Here is a 21,973-nt window from a genome sequence, read left to right as displayed (position 1 = left end):
TGCCCTATTAATGGTATTGGTACAGTACGGATCTGGATGTGTGACAGGGTAACTCGGGAGCTGAAGGAAGTGAGATTCGTTCCTCAATTGACGAAAATATCATTTCGCTTGGAACTTTGGAGGCAGCTGGTTATCAGGTGATCTTAGAGAATGCGACTCTGAAGGTCAAAAAGAGGTCCATGGCGGTGATGCGAGGTGTCAGGGAAAACAACCTATACTACTTGAAGGGCAAGACAGTAACAGGGGGTCTGGCAGCTTCGATTACCACAGAGGAGGATACTACCAACTTATGGCACATGAGATTAGGACACACTGGTGATAAGTCCCTACAGGTATTAGCGAAGCATGGGCTATTGAAGGGTGCGAAGACCTGCAAGATGGAGCTGTGTGAACATTGCATACTTGGGAAGAAGACAAGAGTGAAATTCGGCACCGCTATTCACAATACCCAAGGTATATTGGACTACATTCACACAGATGTTTGGGGCCATTCCAAGCACACATCACTTGGTGGGGCCAACTATTTTGTCACTTTCATTGATGACTATTCCAGGAAGAATTGGGTATACCCGATGAAGCATAAACATCAGGTCCTGGATATTTTTGTGGAGTGAAAGAAGAAAGTGGAGCTGCAGACAGGTAGAAAGGTAAAAACTCTACGTTCTGATAACGGTGGAGAGTATAAGAGTGATCCGTTTCTATAGTTTTGCCGGGATCACGGCATTAGGCGACACTTTACAGTACGTGAGACACCGCAACAGAACGGGGTGGCTGAGAGATTGAACCGTACCTTGCTGGAGAATGTACGATGTATGATGACGCAGAGTGGATTGTCAAGATCCTTTTGGGCCGAAGCGTTGGTTTATGCAAGCCATCTCGTGAATAGGTTGGCGTACACTGCGATACAGGGGAAGACTCCGTTGGAGCGTTGGTCTGGTTCGGTAGCTAGTGATTATGAGTCGCTTCGGATATTTGGGTGTCCTGCTTATTACCATGTCAGTGATGGTAAATTGAATCCGAGAGCAAGGAAAGCAGTCTTTGTGGGATTTAGAGATGGAGTTAAAGGCTTCAAGTTATGGGATCCGCAAGACAAGAAGATAGTTATTAGCAGGGATGTCACATTTGACGAGGCGCACATGATGAAGCCTCAAGTTCCTCAGCAGGTGGAGGAAGACCAGACAGTTGGGATATCGTAACAGGTGGAGGATGATGTGACTCCACTCACTCCAGATAGCATTGTATCCATTGAGGCTCCTACAGAGGTGACGATGGGAGGAGATGAGATGACAGCCAGGCATTTAGAGGATACAGTGGATGTTGGGACTCAGGAACATGGTCATGTTCAGGAGTCCATTGCAGCTAATAGACCAAGAAGAAACATTCGTCGGCCAGCTAGATATAACGATGTCATGGTTGCATATGCTTTATCAGCAGAAGTCGTTGATGATTTGGTTCCTTTTACATTCAAGGAAGCAGAGTCAAGCTCTGATTCGAATAGGTGGAGGGAAGCCATGGAGGAAGAGATGCAGTCTCTTCATAAGAACGACACTTGGGAACTTACAAAGCTACCGAAAGGTAAGAAGGCTATTGGATGCAAGTGGGTATATGCAAAGAAAGAGGGATCTTCTATTGGGGAAATTAGATTCAAAGCCAGATTGGTTGCCAAGGGATATGCACAGCTAGAGGACGTTGATTACAACGAGGTATTTTTACCTGTTGTAAAGCATTCGTCGATTCGTATTTTATTGGCATTGGTGGCACAGCTGGATTTGGATTTGGTCCAGATGGATGTGAAAACAGCCTTTCTACATGGAGATTTAGAAGAGAAGATCTACATGACATAACCTATGGGGTTCAAAGCTGCAGGAAAAGAAGAATTAGTATGCAAGCTGAAGAAGTCTCTTTACGGATTGAAGCAATCGCCGCGACAATGGTACAAGAGATTCGACGGCTTTATGATTGGCCGAGGGTACACAAGAAGCCCATATGACCCGTGTGTTTACATGCACAAGCTACAGAATGGTGAGTATATCTATTTGCTGTTATATGTTGGCGATATGCTCATAGCTTCCAGGAATACTTCAGCTATTAAAAAGTTAAAAAAGGAGCTGTCATCCGAATTTGAGATGAAGGATCTTGGAGAAGCAAAGAAGATATTGGGTATGGAGATCGAGAGAGACAGGGTGAAAGGGAGGTTGAAGTTGACACAGAGGAGTTACTTGCAGAAGATGCTGAAGAAATTCAGTTATGATGGTAATGCCAAGGCGGTGAGTACTCCATTAGCTCCCCACTTTAAGCTATCAGCTAAAATGTCACCTGTTTCAGTTGAGGATCGGGAATACATGTCTAAAGTTCCATATGCCAATGCTGTGGGTAACTTGATGTATGCGATGGTGTGTACAAGACCAGATTTGTCACAAGCCATGAGCATGGTATCCAGGTACATGCACGACCCCGGGAAGGGTCATTGGAAGGCCGTGAAGTGGTTTCTAAGGTATATCAAAGGTACCGTGGATGTTGGTTTGGTATTTCAGAAGAATGAGAAGAATGGGCAGTATTGTATTGGTTACGTGGATTCTGATTATGCGGGGGATCTGGACAAGCGCCGGTCTACTAGCGGATATGTGTTTACACTAGCAGGAGTACCGGTGTGTTGGAGATGCACACTTCAGTCTACAATGGCTCTCTCCACTACGGAGGCAGAGTATATGGCATTGACTGAAGCTGTGAAGGAGGCTTTGTGGTTGCAGGGATTATTGAAGAACTTGGGGATTGCACAGGAGACCCTTCGGGTATATTGTGATAGCATGTCAGCTATCTATTTGGTGAAGAACCAGGTTTATCATGCACGCACGAAGCATATCGATGTCAGATTCTATTTTGTTCGTGACGTTTTGGATGAAGGAGACGTCATATTGGAGAAGGTCCACACGAAGGACAACCTTGCGGATATGTTGACCAAAGTTGTTTCAGGAGTGAAGTTTGGTCATTGTTTGGAGCTTTTGAACATTCTTAAGTGTTAAGGCCTTTGGAGGCCATTTGAATGAACTACGTTCGGCTTGATTCCTTGGGCAAGAGGATACGTAGGCAGTCATGTTTGATTCAGCCGGTTTGGATTAGTTGATTTTGATGGGGGGGGTGAGATTGTTTGGACTCTCGTTTGGGTTCTCGACTTGTTGTGGATTGAGTTCGTACTGGACACAACAAGTAGGATATTTGGTTGTTTTGGTGTCGGCTCAGTTTTGGAAGAAACTTCACCGAGGTGGAGAATTGTGTGTGGGGACCACCCACGTGGGTGATTTAAGTGTGCAAGGTCAACAATGCGGTTTGCTTCCGATGCTCGTTTTCCGCATGCTTGATGGCCCACCCGAAATCAGAGCCTTATAAAACCCTCTAGGGTTTCGTGAAGAAAAGTTGAAGGCTGGGGATTGTTTTTGCAACTGCAGGAGTTCTTTTCTTTAGGCGGCTACGAAGAGGTGCAGGGCCGGTCTTTTCTTTTGGCGGCTGCTGCAGACAGAGAACAAAAAGCAGTGCTTTTGGTGGCTATTCACGGAGGAAAAGCAAGTCTTTTGTAGATGTTCTTTGTTTTTAGCACCCCCTTTGAGAGAGTATTTGTGTGAGGGATCAGAGAGTTTGTGAGAGGGTTTTTATTTGTGAGATTGTAAACCCCAATTGTATCTCTCCCTCTAATAGTAGATCTCCCCCTCCTTGCCCCGTGGACGTAGGCTATTTACCGAACCACGTAAAAGTTATGTTCTTGTCGTGATTTGTAATAGCTTGTAGGATCCCTCGACAGGTCAGTCCTAGAACTGATGAGAGGAAGAGTCGATATCTCACTTTGTTGAGATATCCGCTTCAGATTCTTGTTTTCTTGGTGAGACGAGAATTTTTATCGATCTAATCTCTCTTGTTGTGCTGCCGAAGTGCTGCCGAAATTTCCGCTGCGCACAACACTGCACATATCAGTAATTTGAATATTCATTATATTTTATAAAGAGCTTTGACGGAGATGCTTTTGTCTTGGTAGCTTGTTCTGAATGAGCCATACATATTAACTTAAAAACATATTGATTTTTTTCCTGTATTGTGTTATATGGATATTTGCTTGATTTACTTACTATTCTCTTATTTCTTTAGTAAATTATATTTTTGGGTTGATATGTGTTATTGACGCAATTTATGATGACATGTATACTTCTCTACAAAATTGAGATAGATATAAGGTGAATTTTATGTTTAATGACATTTAATTAGAATTTTTGTAACGAAATATGTTACCTTTATTTTTACTGATCTTAAAATCTGATAGTGTTATTATATACTTATCTTTGATCATGTCTTCAAGAAGTGATCTTTCATTGATAATTATATCCCCAAATAAAGTTACACAAAGGGTCATGCCACTATATAGGGCAAAGAAAACAGTTGATTTAAATTTTTTTGCTTACACTATTGTAAATAAGTATCATTGATATATTTATATATTCATTATAGTGGTTTCCCTCTCCTGATCTGATTTGTTATATCTTACAACATAGTTGATCAATGGCTTCACTTTAGTTTCTATTGTAAGATTATTTGTATGTAATTTTATAATAATGTTATGAAAATATACAGTAATTTTAATCTATACATACTAAATTTTTGTCTATCTTTCATGAAGAATGCTTCATGGATTGGGATGAAGTTGTTTAATATGTTCTTCAAGGGGAACTTAGTCGGTATTAATTTGATAGATATGTCTTATGTTAATATCAACTCAAGTGATTATGAACATTTTAAAATTTAGATTTATTTCCTTCACTTTTTTTTTAAAATGAAAATAACTTGAATGTTTGAAGGATATCTCTGAAGTTTCTGTTAGTTTTTTCATGAATAACTTGTATTTTTTGCCTTATAAATATTTTTAATATCAGAGATCAATTTTTGTAAATTTTAACTAGTTCATGCTAAGCTATTATATTATAGTCGTTTATCAGTTTTAATATGATTTAATCTTCTATACATTAACGGTATATATTTTTATGCTCTAACTTACTAGTAAAATTATATGTAGTTACTTTAATTTATACAATCATGTTAATTTTTAATCTATCATAGATTTTTAAATTTTTTATTCCTCAACTGGATATGTTTAATCCGTTGTTATTACTATTTTTACCAGCATCAACTTAGACTATTTTTAGATGTTGAAAAGAGATAGAAAACCTTAAATTGAAAGTTAAATTTATATGTCTTAATGAAAAAATATCAAATAATTACTCTTTTCTTTGCTAAAATTTGAAAATTTAGCCCTTTTTTGAGGGTATGTTTCACAATTTTTGAAATTTTTGGAGTGTTTTAAAAAAAAATTAAATTTTAAGTTGGGCGTTTGTAATTTTATGTTTCATATGTTAGGGGTAAGTTTTCAATTGTCAGGACATTTTTTATAACTCTGAAATTTTAAGGGTATTTTTAGTAATTATCAAAATTTTGGTTTGTCTTTTATAAAATTTAAATTTTTAGTGGTCTGCTAATAATTTCCACATTTGATGTATATCAGTTATAAGTCTTGAAATTTTAGCAATTTTTTTGATTTTTAACTTTTAGAATTTTTTTTGTAATTTTTATAACTTTAAAGTTATTTTTTATAAATTATAAATTTTTAGGTGCCTAAAGGTAATCCCTTAAATTCATCTATATTATTTGTAAGTTTTAACTTTTTTAAATTTTAGAGTGCTTTTTTGTAATTTGAACCTATGAAGGCGTTTCGATAATTTTTGAAATATTGGTGGTGTTAATTATAAATTTTAAATTCTTCAAAGGCCGCTGTTAATTTTTAGATTTTATGTTTATTGTTTTAAGTTTTGAAACATTAATAGTGTTTTGTATAGTTTTAAACTTTTGAGGGTATTTTGTGTAATTTTGAAACTTTTTGTATTTTTTTAATACTTCATGTGTTATATAGTATGTTAGTTGTGTATACTTGATTTTTACAGACTAAAACATTGGCAGGCTAAAACATTGCAAACTCAATCGGTCGACCGATAATGTTGTATCAGGGTCGACTGAACCTATACCATCGGTAGACAGATCATTGTGTGTCGGTCGACTGATGAGCGATTTGTCTATAGAGTCTGTAGACAGACCTATTGTTCGGTCGAACGACGAGTAAGACCCGGTCGACCGAAAGCTGATACTTCCAGACACAGGTTTTAAGTTGAAAATCTAACTTTGTAAAATCAAATTAAAATAACAAATGAACTCTAAAAATAGTAAAATTTTGGGCAATGATTATAAACATGAAAAGAAGCATGTTGGAGAAGAAAATTTTAAAATCTCATTAATCATTTGTGAAAACACGTTATTTTGTAAAATCATCAAAAATACGAGTTCGTAAATACTTGATTTTGACACAATGATTATATACAAGTTTGGAAACAATTTTGAATGGATTAATAGGCTTAATAACAAGTATAAAACATTTTCGTCAGGTCAATAACTCAAAAGCTCGATATTTTGCAAATCGTTCAAAAATGCGAAAACGTTAAAACTTGATTTTGATAAAATTTCTTCAAACAAGTTTTGAAACACTTTCGTTCAAAAATGCGAAAACGTTAAAACTTGATTTTGATAAAATTTCTTCAAACAAGTTTTGAAACACTTTAAAATAGATTTATCTTGATTTTGATAAAATTTCTTCAAACAAGTTTTGAAACACTTTAAAATAGATTTATAGACTTGAGGAAAGATATAAAATCGTGTTGTTAAATCTATAATCCCAAATGGCGATAAATCAAAAACCAATGTGTGTGTATGATTTTTGAGCTCTACGTAGTAACACACAAGGTATAAACCTAAACTACTATTACCCAAGGCAAATAATCTTCAATAAGCTTTTCTTGGTTTGCGGATGAAGCGATATTGTATCTTGACTTGAAATGCAAAGCTTCATTCCTATTTCCGCCAACTTCCTTTAAAGTGATCGTGAAAGCGTAACTCCATCTAACCTCCAACGAAGGATCTTTGTGTAGAATTCCTAACAAGTAAATACAAACACTCGACAAACAATATTAGGAATTATTTGTTAATTATCAAAACTAAATTAGATAATGGACTCATCTGTTGGGAATATAAGCTATTTAGAGTATAATTCAGTTAATAATTTTCAGATCACTTAATGAATTAATATTGTAACACAGATAATTCAAACGAAAAGAAATGAGGGTTAGAAATACGGCCTGATGGTCGAGGCGTGCAAGCACTGTCCCAAGAAACTAATTGCCCCCTCTCGTACAGGGCTACGCGGCAAAAGTCCCCGGAGATACAACGACCCTCGGTCAGGCGACCTCCTTCTCGTCGGCACGAGCTTCAAGAAGGCTTTGTGAATTCTTCGTGACTTTCAGGGAACCAACAAAAATATAACAGTAATATGAAGGGGAATGACAGAGAAGAAGAGAGAATACGTTGTGTTTTTCACACTGTGTTTAACCTCTCGCGGTGAGGTTCTTATATAGGATTTCAATGAGTCATTTGCGCCCATAATTCCCGCAATAGAGTAATTAGCACGTTTTAATTATTCACATAAATTTCGCCAGTTAATACCAGCGGTTTTCCTATCATTTAGATCCGTCAATCTCTCTCTCTCTCTCTCATTTAAAACGTTTTTATTAACCACGTTTTTAATTTGTTTCATGATAAACACGCTTTAATACTATCCGTTTAGATCCTTAATTTCCGCCTATAATTAGGCTAGCCGTTTAACAAATTTTGAAAATGTTAATCACGTTTTTTTAATGTAAAAAGAAAAGTTCAAAAGAGAAAATTAAAATGTAGCAGATTAAAGGCCCCTCAATCCGGAGCTGCATTCGTGTCCGCAGGTCGTGTGCGCGCGCCACCCGACCCGACCCGAACCCGAGCCCGGCCCGAGCCGGCGCGCGTGTGTGTGGTGTGGAGCATAACCTTTGTTTTCTTCTAGGCATAGGAGAGAAAGAGAAGGCTTATAAAGAGCTTATCTTCCCATATCTTTTCCAATATGGGACTAAAGTTTTCCTCTTTTCCTCTACTAACCCAAGTTTTAAGTTACAACTCCAACAATCCCCCACATAACTTAAAACTTAAAATAATTCAGAAGTAACAGTAAAAGAAGAACTTAAAAACAAATAAATAATATTGCTGGTTTCCTTATACTATGTAATAGGTGGAGGTACCTTTCGGTTTGAACCTTCACTTAGTGACAGTTGTATAGATCCGTGAGAGCTTGGTGGACTACGCCTTGAACCAGTCCCATTTATCGGATTTCTACAGAAAGCACACATAGTACAGTTTTGAAGAATTCTAAACGGGTTGCGCTATTATCGGCCTTGCGCAGGTATCTTTCATGTGTGTTACTAGGGAGCAGCCCTGATCCCATAGTCGCGGCCTCACAACTACACACATATAGGTGAATCCTAATAAGGATGCGAGCAAGTAAGCATCCTGCCTCATGGGTCTTGGATTCATTAAGAGTTAGACTCAACCTTTCACTTGCTTTTTATGAGCACTGATCACCCTAGGGATGGGAGCAAATGAATTCAGTGCTCCTCACAATTAATCACTCATTCAGTTTGTTTCTACCCATTGAACCTCTGCGAGGTTGGGTTGCCACTGCAGTGATTTTTCTTATGGGCTTAACCCCATCCCCCTCGATGATTCTAGGACCACTGCCCTAGATAAGCCTTTAGTTAAGTGATCTGCAAGATTTTTCTCTGATCTTACAAAATCTAAGGCTATTATATGGTTTTTCATCTTATATCTCAAGGATTTATGTCGCACTTTCAAGTGTCGATTCATCTTCACATTTGCATTCTCTTGATGGCATTTGTCAATCGCTGACCTGCAATCACAATGAATAGAAATAGCTGGTAATGGTTTTTGCATTAGTGGAATTTCAGTTAGTAAATCTTTCAACCATTCAGCTTCTATACTAGTAGTATCAAGAGCTATCATTTCTGATTCCATTGTACTTCTAGCCATTACAGTTTGTTTAGTAGATTTCCAGGACACAGCTCCTCCTCCTAAAAGGAACACAAATCCTGTGGTGGATTTTACATCTACTGAGTCACTAATCCAATTTGCATCTGAATAACCTTCTAGTACAGATGGATAACCTTTATAGTGTAAACCATAATTTATAGTTCCTTTTAGGTATCTCAAAATTCTTTCTAAAGCATCCCAGTGACTCTTATCAGGATTTGATGTATATCTACTAAGTCTATTTACTGCATAAGCAATGTCAGGTCTGGTGTAGTTTGTTAGGAATCCTAATGATCCAATTATTTGTGCATATTCTCTTTGTAATTGAGGATGACCTGTATTTTTCTTTAGATGTACATTAATATATATATATATATATATATATACATATATATATATATATATATATATATGTGTGTATATATATATATATATATATATATGTGTGTATATATGTATATATATATGTGTGTATATATGTATATATATATATGTGTATATATGTATATATATATGTGTATATGTATATGTGTATATGTGTATGTATATGTGTGTATGTGTATGTGTATGTGTATGTGTGTATGTGTATATGTATGTGTATATGTATGTGTATATGTATGTGTATATGTATATATGTATATGTATGTACATGTATATGTATGTACATGTATATGTATGTACATGTATATGTATGTACATGTATATGTATGTACATGTATATGTATGTACATGTATATGTATGTACATGTATATGTATGTACATGTATATGTATGTACATGTATATGTACATGTATATGTACATGTATATGTATATGTATATGTATATGTATATGTATATGAGAGAAATGGAGAACCTTGGTACCAAGTTGCTTAAAGCAACTTGGTAGTGATGTGGTCTAATCTTGTCCCTACATCATACCTCGAAGATAGAACCTTAACCACCATTCATCAACTCTAATGTAGATGTAGGGACAAGATTAGGCCACATCACTATCAAGTTGCTTGGAGCAACTTGGTACCAAGTTTCTCCATTTTTCTCATATATATATATATATATGAGAGAAATGGAAAAACTTGGTACCAAGTTGCTCCAAGCAATGATATAGATACTAAGATATAAAAATATATAATATAATTTTAATATAAATATATATATAATGTAGTTATAAGTATACTTATATGTCTATATTATAGAATTATACTTATTTAAGTATATATAAGTGCATAAGTATAATTATATATAAGAAATTTGCATCTAGTATATATAAAAAAAATAAGTATATCATATAAGTAAATTCTATTACGGTACTTAAACAAGCATAATATAAGTATGTACAAATACATATATAACTATATAATACATATTTATAACTATATATAAGTATGTACAAATACATATATAACTATATAATACATATTTATAAATAAGTAATATATATTTATGTGATTCTCTCTCTCTCAAGTTATAACTTATAATTATAAACAATATATTTACATATAATATATGTATATATAATATATAGCTTTATAATAATTTGTAAGTATATAATAATACATATTTATAAAATATAATAAGATTAACCTAATTTTTAACAATTTTTATTAAAAAAAGAAAAAAGAGAACAACCAGGCTGGCACGATGTCCTGCCCGATCGGGCCTGACCCGGGATAACCGAGCCCGGGTCCGGGTTTTGCCCTGCCCGAACCTGGTTTTTTGAGCCTGGCCGGTTGGAAAGCGCTAAGTGTAGTATCCTGGATAAATGAAAAAAAAAAATCTCAAAATTACTTCTTATTTTAGAAAAAGTCATACTAATACTATATATAACAGTACAAAGAGTAGTGATAAGAAAATCATATTACGCTCGTATTGGAAATAACAAATGGGGTCCCTTCTCATAATCACAATGAGAAATTTTGAGCTTTTAGCAATAAATTATGAGTTTTTATCGAGCCCGTAATTTTTTTTATTTTTTCCCTTGTCTTGGTACAGCAAATACAATTGTAGATCTCCTTATTTGTCTATGATTTTCCTGGATAAATATGTCTAGAAATAGCACTGATGATGCTTCTCCCAGACAATCACTTGACTCTTATTCATTGGGGGGATAATGTGATAATTTTGGTGGTTTTATTTTATAGTGTTATTCATTAGGACAATGGAACAAGTATATTTCCTTTTTATGTTATTGATTTTTTGTAACACTAGTGAGACAATTTCACCACTTGGGATAAAATTACCCTTCATATACAAAAATTTTGTCCTAAAGGGGTATTAGTCAATTGAGACATTTTCATGCAAGAGAGGATAATTGTTAAAGTGGAATAATTTTTCGCTAGTGGGATATTTTAGTGGGATAAATAGGAACAATTTTGTGAAGCGAGATATTTTAATAAAATAACGTGGGATAAATTTTTATAATCATAAAATATATATTTATGTATTTTAAAGATATAAATACTATTTATGTATTTTAAACTTACTATTATTGATTGATAATTACTTACAAGAATGTTCTTTACTATTAAATAACTTTTGGTTAGACTATAAGATATTGACAATTATTATTATAATGATGATCTAATGATGATGATACCCATAATAGGAAAGAAGTAAAGAAAAAAGATATAAAAATAAAAAATAACAAAATAAATATGAGTTTTAGTATTTTACTACCTAGTTCCAAGCTAAAACTTGGAATAATTTGAGAGACTAGAACCCTTATTTTTGTATAAAAAAATAAAAAAAAGGATAATTTTGTATCATTATTCCAATTCTAATTTTGTTAGAGTTCTACTTGACTAACACTTTAAAATTTTATTCTACTTTTAGTTCTATGTGACTAACACCTAAAAAATTTATCCCATAAATTATCTCAGTTCTAAATTTAAGTTCTAGATGACTAACTCCCTCTAACAGTAAAAAATTATCTCATCCTTCATATTGGAATAATTTTGTTTCACTTTGAAGGCAATTGAGATAATTTTTAATTAAACCTTTTAGTATTACTTAACTAATAAATATTAATTATATTATAAATATATGACATGATATATAAAATATAAAGTAATAATATGTTCAATATATTATATTATATAATCATGTAATAAAATAAATTATTATTATAGTTCAATTTATATGTATAATTTATTTTATGATATTTATTATATATTATTATGCAATATCACATACAATATTATATAATAATACAATATATTTATTAAAATATTATATAATACTTTAATAACATATATTATTATATAATATATTATATTAATTGTAGTTGATATTTTATTGTAGCAATTATATTATAGTGTATTATATTAAACCAATATAATAATATTAAACTAATATAACAATATTATATATATATATATTATGATATAATATAATATAATACTATAGTTTGAAATAATATAATATATTATACTAAATATTATAATATTTTATACAGTACATTATATCCTATGATACTATATTATAATATATTAAATTAAATAATATATTATTAAAGTATTATATTAAATATATTGTTCATATATTATATCAATTATTATATAATGTAGCATAATAATATAATGTAATATAATATAATAATTAATTATATTAATTAGTCATTATAATATAACATATTATATTTTTGTATAAATAAATATTGTATTTTATTAAATATTATATTATTAAAATATTATATTAAATATATTAATTTTATATTAAATTATTATATAGTATAACATGCTAATATAATATAATATAATAAGTAATAATATTAATTAGTAATTATAGTACAACATGTTATATTTTAATTTAAAGTAAAATAATGTTTATATTATAATAACATACTAAATAATATACTAAACTAATTGGATAAGTTAATTTAGAAGTAATTAATAGATAAAATTATATTTGTCCTAACCAAAGAACCCCTCTAAAATTATATATACTAAGGTGTCACATCATCAATTATCCCACATGAATTGTCAATTCAAAGGCTCAAATTGTCTTATTATCCCACTTTATCCCACTCAAAATATCCCAAAGGGATAAAATTGATCAATTGGAACAATTTTTCAGCTTAGCCCCAATTTGTCCTAACCAAGAACCCCCCTAAGAACAAAATAACGACTTGTCAATGTCTGGTCATATTACATATCCCTTTTCGGCTAGACAATGTGGCGTTCACTTTCTCCCAAGCCAACAGAACTCTCATTTGCAAATGATGGATTGCATGCGACTCCCAGTAATATTGAACGTGAGAGTTATTACTAATGTCGTCATATTACAAATCCCTTTTCGGCTAGACAAAATATGACATTCACTTTCTCCCAAACCAACAAAACTCTCATTTGCAAATGATGGATTGCATGCAACTCCCGGTAATATCGAACATGAGAGTTATTACTACGAGCGTATTTTATATTATAATAATATACTAAATAATATACTAAACTAATTGGATAAGTTAATTTAGAAATAATTAATAGATAAAATTATATTTTAATAAGGTGCAACATCATTAATTATCTCACATGAATTGTCAATTCAAAGGCTCAAATTGTCTCATTATCCCACTTTATCTTACTCAAAATATCCTAAAAGGATAAACTTGTTCAATTGAAACAATTTTTCGACTTGGCCCCAATTTGTCCCAACCAAGAACCCCCCTAAGAACAAAATAACGACTTGTCAATGTCGTCATATTACAAATCTCTTTTCGGCTAGACAAAATATGGCGTTCACTTTCTCCCAAGCCAACAGAACTCTCATTTGCAAATGATGGATTGCATGCAACTCCCAGTAGTATCGAACATGAGAGTTATTACTAATGTCGTCATATTACAAATCCCTTTTCGGCTAGATAAAATGTGGCGTTCACTTTCTCCCAAGCCAACAGAACTCTCGTTTGCAAATGATGGATTGCATGCAATTCCCAGTAATATTGAACATGAGAGTTATTACTACGAGCGCATAGACATATCCAGTTATTACTAGGGGCGCATACGATGCAGATACGTCATATCCATATTCGCTTATCAATCACGAATTCAGATTTGAATATTGACATGCCTCGATAAGGAAAATTTATATCCATATCTACTAAAATCAGATATGGATATAAAAGCAGAAATACATGATGATACAAAACGAATATGTAAAAACTAGATAATAATAAAAAAATATACATAGTTCATATGATACAAAAAAGTTAACAAATATGCTCATTATATATATAAAAAAAATATCTAACATTAGATATCTTGATCATCAAAATTTCACCCCAAATTCATTAATTAAAAGGTTGAAACTATTGCAACAAATATAACCAATATGTATTCAATATTTTAGATACGAATACTGTAATACATAACCCTATACATAACCATATCCGTTCGCTTATAAATTTTAGTAAACATGTCAGGATACAGATATTTCCTTTGATACGGATAATTTGGATATTTCCTTAGATACAGATAATTTTGTGCACCGCTAGCTATTACTCTAGATGTAAGATGATGCCAGCTATATGATAACAATAGTATTAGACTCCGCGAAAAGATTTCAAAAAAATGGCTTAACAACATTACTGAGTGACAACAGTAGTAATTAATAAATGCAAGAACATCTCAAAAATTAATGGCTCAGCCAAACATGTCATGGAAAAAGTGGAAAGCACTATAAGCTGGCAACCAGGTCAAAGTGTGAAATGTGTGCACATCTATCTATATTCTTAGAACCCTGATATATATTTTTCCTCCATTTCGACTCGACCCAACCTAATCCAACATTCCAAGGCCAGAATTTCACATAAAACACAGGGTGAAACATACCTGAGAACATGATCATAATTCAAATTACAGAACCCCATCAGACAGACTATAATACTACAAATATCAATGAACTAGGATTTCCACAATTGTGAAACTTGAAGATTCACAAGCCTCAACTGCTTCTGTACAGGGAGATAATCTCTCAAAGCAACGCAGGTCTCATAAACTGAGCGAGCCAAAGTAGACTTGAGAGCTTCATCATCTCTGATGCCACCTTTGCTAGTTAAACTGTCCTCATTACCAGCTAGATGTGCTGCCCACACGCAGATACGCTCTGTTGATATCCATAGTTTGTCTGCTGCAGGTTCTGCTACACGTCTCCAGCTTGTCTCAGCAAGGAGACAAGGCAGAGTGGTGGGCAAATCACTCAAAACTGTATCTTGATCGACTATAAGAAGTGGCATGTATTTGCAACAGATACCAGATAGTAGCCCTACAAATCGCAGTGCCTGCAGTAGTGCAGAAGATACGGAGTTGGTGTTAACCTTTACTGACCATGAAAATATAATTACAAACAATTATGTCAGCGCCATATTCCAACATTTGTCTTTTTTTTTGTTTTCTCGATATTAGTAATTAGTCCCTTAAATCATTGATATTTCAAATAGTCCCTTGTTGCTATTAAGTCCACCAATTTGTAAACTTATAAGAATTGGTGGGACCAGATTGCAATAACATTGGTTTGAGGGACTGATTTTGAAACAACTTATAAGAATTGAGGGACCTAAAAGCAATCTCAATGATTTGAGGGAATAATTTCAAAATATTAAAGATTCTGAGGACTAATATAAAAAAGCCATTATTTTTTTCATTGTCTGGTTGTGGTGGTGTCCACCTCATCGGGGTGGGGTGGGGGGGAGGGGGTGACAATAAACAAGGGTGCCTTGAGAACCGAAGCAGTCACTTAACAAACAAAGCAGTAAATTTAACTCCTAAACAGAACTGAATGGAAGAATAGGATTCGGTGTAATTAGAGGTATGGAAGAAACAAAACGGTTGACTTAACAAAGGCAATAAACCTAAATAGAAACGAATGGAAGAATAGGGTTCATACACGACCCAAAAATTTGGCATAAAGGTCTATTTTGCTGTTGAAAACATAAATAAGAACGGAAGGTGATATACTTCAGCATACATGGAATGAGAGGGGAAAGAGAAATGGCCATAAGTTATGCTCAGTATGGGTTTCAACTAGGTCGATCAAGAAGAAAAAGAAACACTCACCGTAGAAGGATATTCTGCCATGCAACTGATCTCTAATGCATTAAGAAGCCAGTGAACTTTGGTGTTTCCTTCTGCAGTGGAGACGGCAGCAGCAACATCCATGAGAGCAGTCCACCAGGCACCTGAAATTTATGGGACATTCCACTATAAATACAAGTGAGAAATTTGCACATATATATGGTTACTCATACGAGCAATATTTACAGCAAAGAACACAAGTTAGTATTATATGCATGCACAGGAAAGCAACACAGAATATAACTGTATGCAGAGATAAATTATAAGAAGTATTGTTAATTTGCAACTATATATTTCTCATGTCAGGTGCAAAACTGACCTTCTAAACTTGTATTCAATAAGTAAGCTTTTATCTTATGAAGCTCAGAGTTGGGAATGCAACCAACCCTAACCAGCCTTGCTCTGGCTGAAATTCTCTTTGCTACTTCATCGACAAGGATTCCTCCATGGATCTTATCAATATCCGGAACCTAGAAGGAGATGGAAATTAGTTACAACAAATAAACATGCTACACTGAAATAATTGATGTTTGGGAAGTTTTAAACTATTATGATAAATGATGCTTATATTTGCAAGTCTAATTGGTCAATTGAATATAGCTGAAGTCTTATACAACTGAAAAATTAGAGACTATAATGACTTGCCAGTTCAAAAAAACCTTAGCAAGTAAACATCACATTGTACAGAAATCAAGGTTCAGACATGATCCATCAAATATGAAACCAAAATACTTTACACATCCATAAAAGAGAAGTGTCAAGTCCATTTTCTATTATTTCCTTCATGGATAATCAGACATACATGATGTCCAAGCTCAGCTCAAGTTCCTCTGTGGTCATATCCCGGTTTTCCTATAAGCAAATTTACAGACTTCAAGTTATAAACCAAGTTAAATATGATCAGTCTTAAGCATCCTGTGAACATATGAACTTCCTTTTTTTTTTCTCTTTTTGTACAAATGCTTTTAAAAGTTAAAAGGCAAAACACATAAGGGTGTAATAGTTTAGAATAAGGAATAACAAAAGAACAATAAATTGTGGAAAGTTCCGGAAATGAGAATATAAGCAATACCTGCAGAATGTCCATCAGCCAATCCTGTGAAGCCTTAGAGAGGCATTTTATAGCCTCTGACCACTCCTCCATAGCAACAGCCACCCATGCTTCTGGTTTGGCATCATATATCAACACAGGTAAAATGGTGAACAAACACTCCATGCATTTTTCTATATTTGGTGTATAAAGCGACTCTTTAAACTTTCCATCGAGGCATTTACGTAGACCTTTCCAGAATGAAACTCGCAATAAGGTTCTCTGATCTAGGTCAAAATTCAAGTACAAACCACCTGAGGAACTGAAGTATGCAACTAACTCTTCTGAGAGTTTATCCAGCTTTGAACCAGAAAATATCTTAAGTAGGTCCGGTAAATGGTGTAACAATGTACATTGCAAATTCAGCTCCAGAGTCCTGAACCTGGATAGGTCAGTGAGCTCATCCACAAAGACGAGGAGGGAACTGACACCATTTGCATGAGTCAAAGAAAAACATATACATTCCTCTCGAAGCAATTTGGCAGACTGCTCTGTACCAAGAGAACATTTGGCTCCATATTGCATGCAGCTTCTGATAATGGATCCCCAATCTAAAGCAGGCAACCTTGGAGCTTTTGAAAGGCACTTTAAAATGCTTGAAACTGTAGTTGCACGTAAGACCTTATCCGGCTGCAAGAAAACGTGAAAAATGAAAGAAGATAGAGTTACTTCTGTGGAATAAATAGAAAGTCTTATGTTGCTTTAGAAGTACAATCACAGATCTCAATGTGTCATCTAAACATGAAGCTGCTATGTGCAGTGTTTATAGTAAGTACAATTGACCAGTTTCACCCAAACAAAAAAACTTTTATCTTCCCAAAAGGTTTTATATTGTTTGTAAAATTAATTCTAAAATTGTAAGATTAATTCCCGCACATATAATATTGAATATGATGGGCAATAAACCAAGTCCAGCAACATAAGTTTCAAGGATCGCTCTCGAACATATGCTGCAAACAGAAAGACAAGCCCGAGTGCAGAAAATTATATATGAATGCATTAGTACAGACGTCCAAGAAGAAATAGACATAAAAAATATATTAATTTTGGAATTTACCTTATTAAAATCAGTATCCCTGAGCCACAGGCACAGTTTAAAAACTAAGCTGTCCTCAGCAAAATTTTGAGATGGCAAAGCAGTATCATTAACACTACCTTGTGGGTTAATATTCTGAAGCTCCTTTGACCAACATTTTTCTCTGAGAAATGAAACAGCCCATGCTGAGTACTCTTTTATCTGCTGATCTTTAGATTCCTTTGCCAGCAGAAAAAGTTCCTGAATGGTTGATGTTGAAAGGGACTCACAGATAGGGCTTGAAAGTAATGAGCCCATGATAAAGGTTGAATCCTGATTGATGAATCATTTCAAATTAGATAAAATCATAATATACATATATACATACATGTGTGTGTGTGTGTGCGCGCGCGTGTGAGTGTGTGAAAGATAGTAATAATTACCTTAATATTATGCTGGAAAGGCGTCTTAGCATATACATGAGTAAGATCACCAGCACCAGCGCCAAATACATTAACCACACCAAGCATCCCCCCGAACTGGACATAAGGAGGGGACAAGTTAGTGTATGCATCTCTAAACATTTCCAGCAGACATTTTACCTCACCGAATCTCATAGATTGTGTTCCATCACTCAAGATGCATGAGACAAAGGATCCAGCTCCAACACAAGATGCCATCATTAAATTCTGATACAAAGTTCCAGATTTCTTCGAACATCGAAGAGCAGAAAGTAGTGAACCATAACGATAGATGAGATCAGAGTCATTGTCAATGAGTTCAGTTCTCTGGCAAAATGCCATAACAGTGGGTAGTACAAGACATGAGCCCATTGCTAAGGGTACCTCAGTCATTTCTCTACAAAAGACGGAACCTTGAGCAGACGAATCAACCTGAGGAACCCATGAAATAAGCATTTCTTTTATTTTGAGTACAGCATCATATGCTCCAGACCTGTATATTGCAACAACAGAATTTCCTATACCAAGGACAAGTCCTGCAATACCCCACGCATCTTCCTCCACGTTATTAATGTTTCCATGAGGCAAGTCGAGAAAATCTGCACTTAATGGATCTTCTCGACCTGTTAAAAAATTCTCACAGAGAGTACTCAGGGAATCAGATGCAGAGGGACAAATCTGGCTCAATGCTGTTGACAAAGTTCTAATTGTTTTGTGAAGCAACATCGTTTCCGCTAACCTGGCAGTACTTCCTTCAGGACTGGGATTATCCACTTCTATCCTGGTGAGAAGATCTTGACAAGCAAATCCCAATCCCACTCCACAGGCTCCTTTAACAAGATAGCTTTTGCAGTTATTGACTGCCTGGCGGGAGGAAAAATAAAGAACTTCTGATGAGCTTTGTCATGTATCTAAGCGAAAATAATTCCATAACTTGAATTGATGAATGATGTATAGCATTTCAAATTAAACGAGTTCTAGACTAGCTGCCTGATAATAAGTAATAAGATGAATTTTCCTTTTTTTTTTTGGGTTTGGGGGGGTTCAAGGCAGGACCTAAGGCTGCTCTAAAGGAAATTGTACTTCAATCACATGCATATATTCTTCTCCGTTATACTGTTTGCACAAACAACAACAGCACCTGTCGACAACTTTCAGGTTTCAACCTAGCTTTGATGCATTTAAAGAGCTTGAAGCCTCATTTTAGCTTCCCCTTTAATAGAACAAAGTAGTGTTTTATTTATAACTAATAAGAGAAGGAAGGTTGTGTAACTAGTTGAAAGTTTTAGTCGCTTGTAAATATCAGATGTTGAATTGTCAAAATGTCAGAAAAGTATATGCTTCTTCTTTTTTTTTTTAACTCAGAAGAAGATAACAAGGAACATTTTTGCACCTTAAGAAGTTCAGTAATAATTCGAGATTTATGTGCTCTGTCAGTTGCATGCAAACAGTTGTAAACCAGTCCCAATGAGATAGCAGCTGACCACTGCTGATGTTCGTGTTCATGCTCAACCAACCATTTCAGAAGTAAGTCTGATGCAGCAGAGGTAACTGAATGGGTTGTTGAAGGTACGACCTGAAGAAAATGAGTAGTGCAACAATAAGAGCATAGGCAAGAACATAGTGTTAATAAACAGATCACACAGTACTAATGGGATTCACTATAAATTCAAGATAGTTAAATAGTCGATGAGGGCTGATTAATGGAACACAGAATGCATGTGACAGAATTGTACTATCATTGAGTATTATCTTCAAGTTAATTAGACAAAAGTTACAAAAAAATGTCTTTGGTATGCGAGTGATCAGTTGTTGAGCAATTCTCACCTTATTTTGGTATTTGAAGGGCAATGTGCTAAGTTATTAGCTATTAAATGTGGGATTTTAGAAGTTTATTCATTTATCAGGTATGGGGTTAAGATCTACTGGACATCAGACGGTGCACATCGAACGGAGGAAAGTACTAACTCAATCAGATAACCTTAGTGGAGAGTTTCAGAAAGTGCCACACCCAGCCATACAGAAAACTGCATTTTCAATTCATGTGAATTCTGCATTTGATTCCTTGTGATACGGATACCCAACTAGGACTATTTCTATTCTATCTAGTTTGACTATACTCTTAACATAGTTCTTCGGCAACAACTCGGAGATGGGCACTAAGAGCAAGTCACCTAATTGACAGTTGAGGTGAATCCCTTCCATCCATAGTAATATTTAATGCAATTACATTTAAAAGTCCTTACCATATTCATTCCAATTAATGCAAAAAAAAAAAGAGCACTGCAGTTTGAGCTTTACCGTGCAAAGTGCACCTATTGCTAAAGCAATATTCACAGCAACTCGTGGAATAGCTTCCGCTGCAGCCTTGCACAAGATCTGCATGGACACATCCAGACAAACCATTTACATAGATATAAATAACTGCTGCACTAACATGGTAATAGAAAAACACTAATTATAAGTAGGAACCAGGCACTGCAGTTTTAAAAAAAACATTACAGGAAAATAGATAGCACTTGAAATTCATTAAGAAATAAAAATTAGATGAACCAAGAAAATGGAAACATAAAAGAAAACTGGTATTAGAAAGAGATAGTCATGGTTTACAATACATTGTCCCCAGGACTTTTAAGTACAGTTTCTTTTGGTTCTCTTTTTAATTAGCTAAAATAGGGAGGGGGAAAACAGTAGTCTCATGACAATGCATGATAGAACTAAACTTGCGAAAACGAATCTAAAAGCACAAAACAATAATAAAAGAGGTTCAACGATTGTAGTATTTAACAAGATATAAATGATAAATATGCAAAAAGAAGGAACTTTGACATTTAATTACCCCTTAAAGTTTAAGAATATAGAACAGGACACACAATCTACTCATATGTAGTTGCTGCAGGACCACCATCAAAATATAAACAGGAATACTGGCAACAGGTTAGATATTTCATTTCAAAAATCATATTGATGAGAGAAAGAAGCAAGCATGATCATCTAACGGATAATGCATAGTTCTCATAGAGTAGATTCGCTGACTAACCTTACAGAGAGGAAAATTAAAATATAATCAGTCAGTTTGTTATGGCAAACTTAATTGTGGTTGTAAAGATTCAGTATATTCTAAATATTATCAATCTTCTACCTTAAAAAATGAAGATCAATTAACAATCCAAATTCCAAAAAAGATATAAAAATTATATCAATATAGACTAGGAGACTACACATAAAATTGCAAATGCTACCAACCGGCTAATTTTCAACTCCTAGTGGTTGATCAATTAAAATTTTACTAAATTTTTCATGAATCATGGGGATATAAAATCTATAGAAAAAAGGACCAAATT

General features: G+C 34.2%; 1 protein-coding gene across 4 annotated transcripts in view; it reads right to left on the bottom strand.

The window, feature by feature from the left end:
• LOC109844394 (protein RST1) overlaps positions 14,618-21,973 on the bottom strand; it is a 29,047-nt gene continuing 21,691 nt past the window's right edge. For 3 of the 4 annotated variants that reach the window (XM_020413400.1, XM_020413402.1, XM_020413401.1), the window contains exons 18-25: positions 20,931-21,008; positions 20,023-20,205; positions 18,612-19,493; positions 18,211-18,501; positions 17,136-17,783; positions 16,383-16,533; positions 16,046-16,167; positions 14,618-15,270 (exon numbers count right to left, since the gene is read on the bottom strand). In XM_020413400.1, the coding sequence (XP_020268989.1) occupies positions 14,893-15,270; positions 16,046-16,167; positions 16,383-16,533; positions 17,136-17,783; positions 18,211-18,501; positions 18,612-19,493; positions 20,023-20,205; positions 20,931-21,008 (2,733 nt within the window). In that variant the 3' untranslated portion in view covers positions 14,618-14,892. Of the gene's footprint in view, positions 15,271-16,045; positions 16,168-16,382; positions 16,534-16,865; positions 16,916-17,135; positions 17,784-18,210; positions 18,502-18,611; positions 19,494-20,022; positions 20,206-20,930; positions 21,009-21,973 lie in introns of those variants that run through there. The other variant, XR_002248012.1, reaches the window with a different exon arrangement.

This window comes from Asparagus officinalis, chromosome 6 (assembly GCF_001876935.1).
Source record: "Asparagus officinalis chromosome 6, Aspof.V1, whole genome shotgun sequence".
Classification (NCBI taxonomy): Eukaryota; Viridiplantae; Streptophyta; class Magnoliopsida; order Asparagales; family Asparagaceae; genus Asparagus; species Asparagus officinalis.
This window is presented reverse-complemented; position numbering and strand designations above follow the sequence as displayed.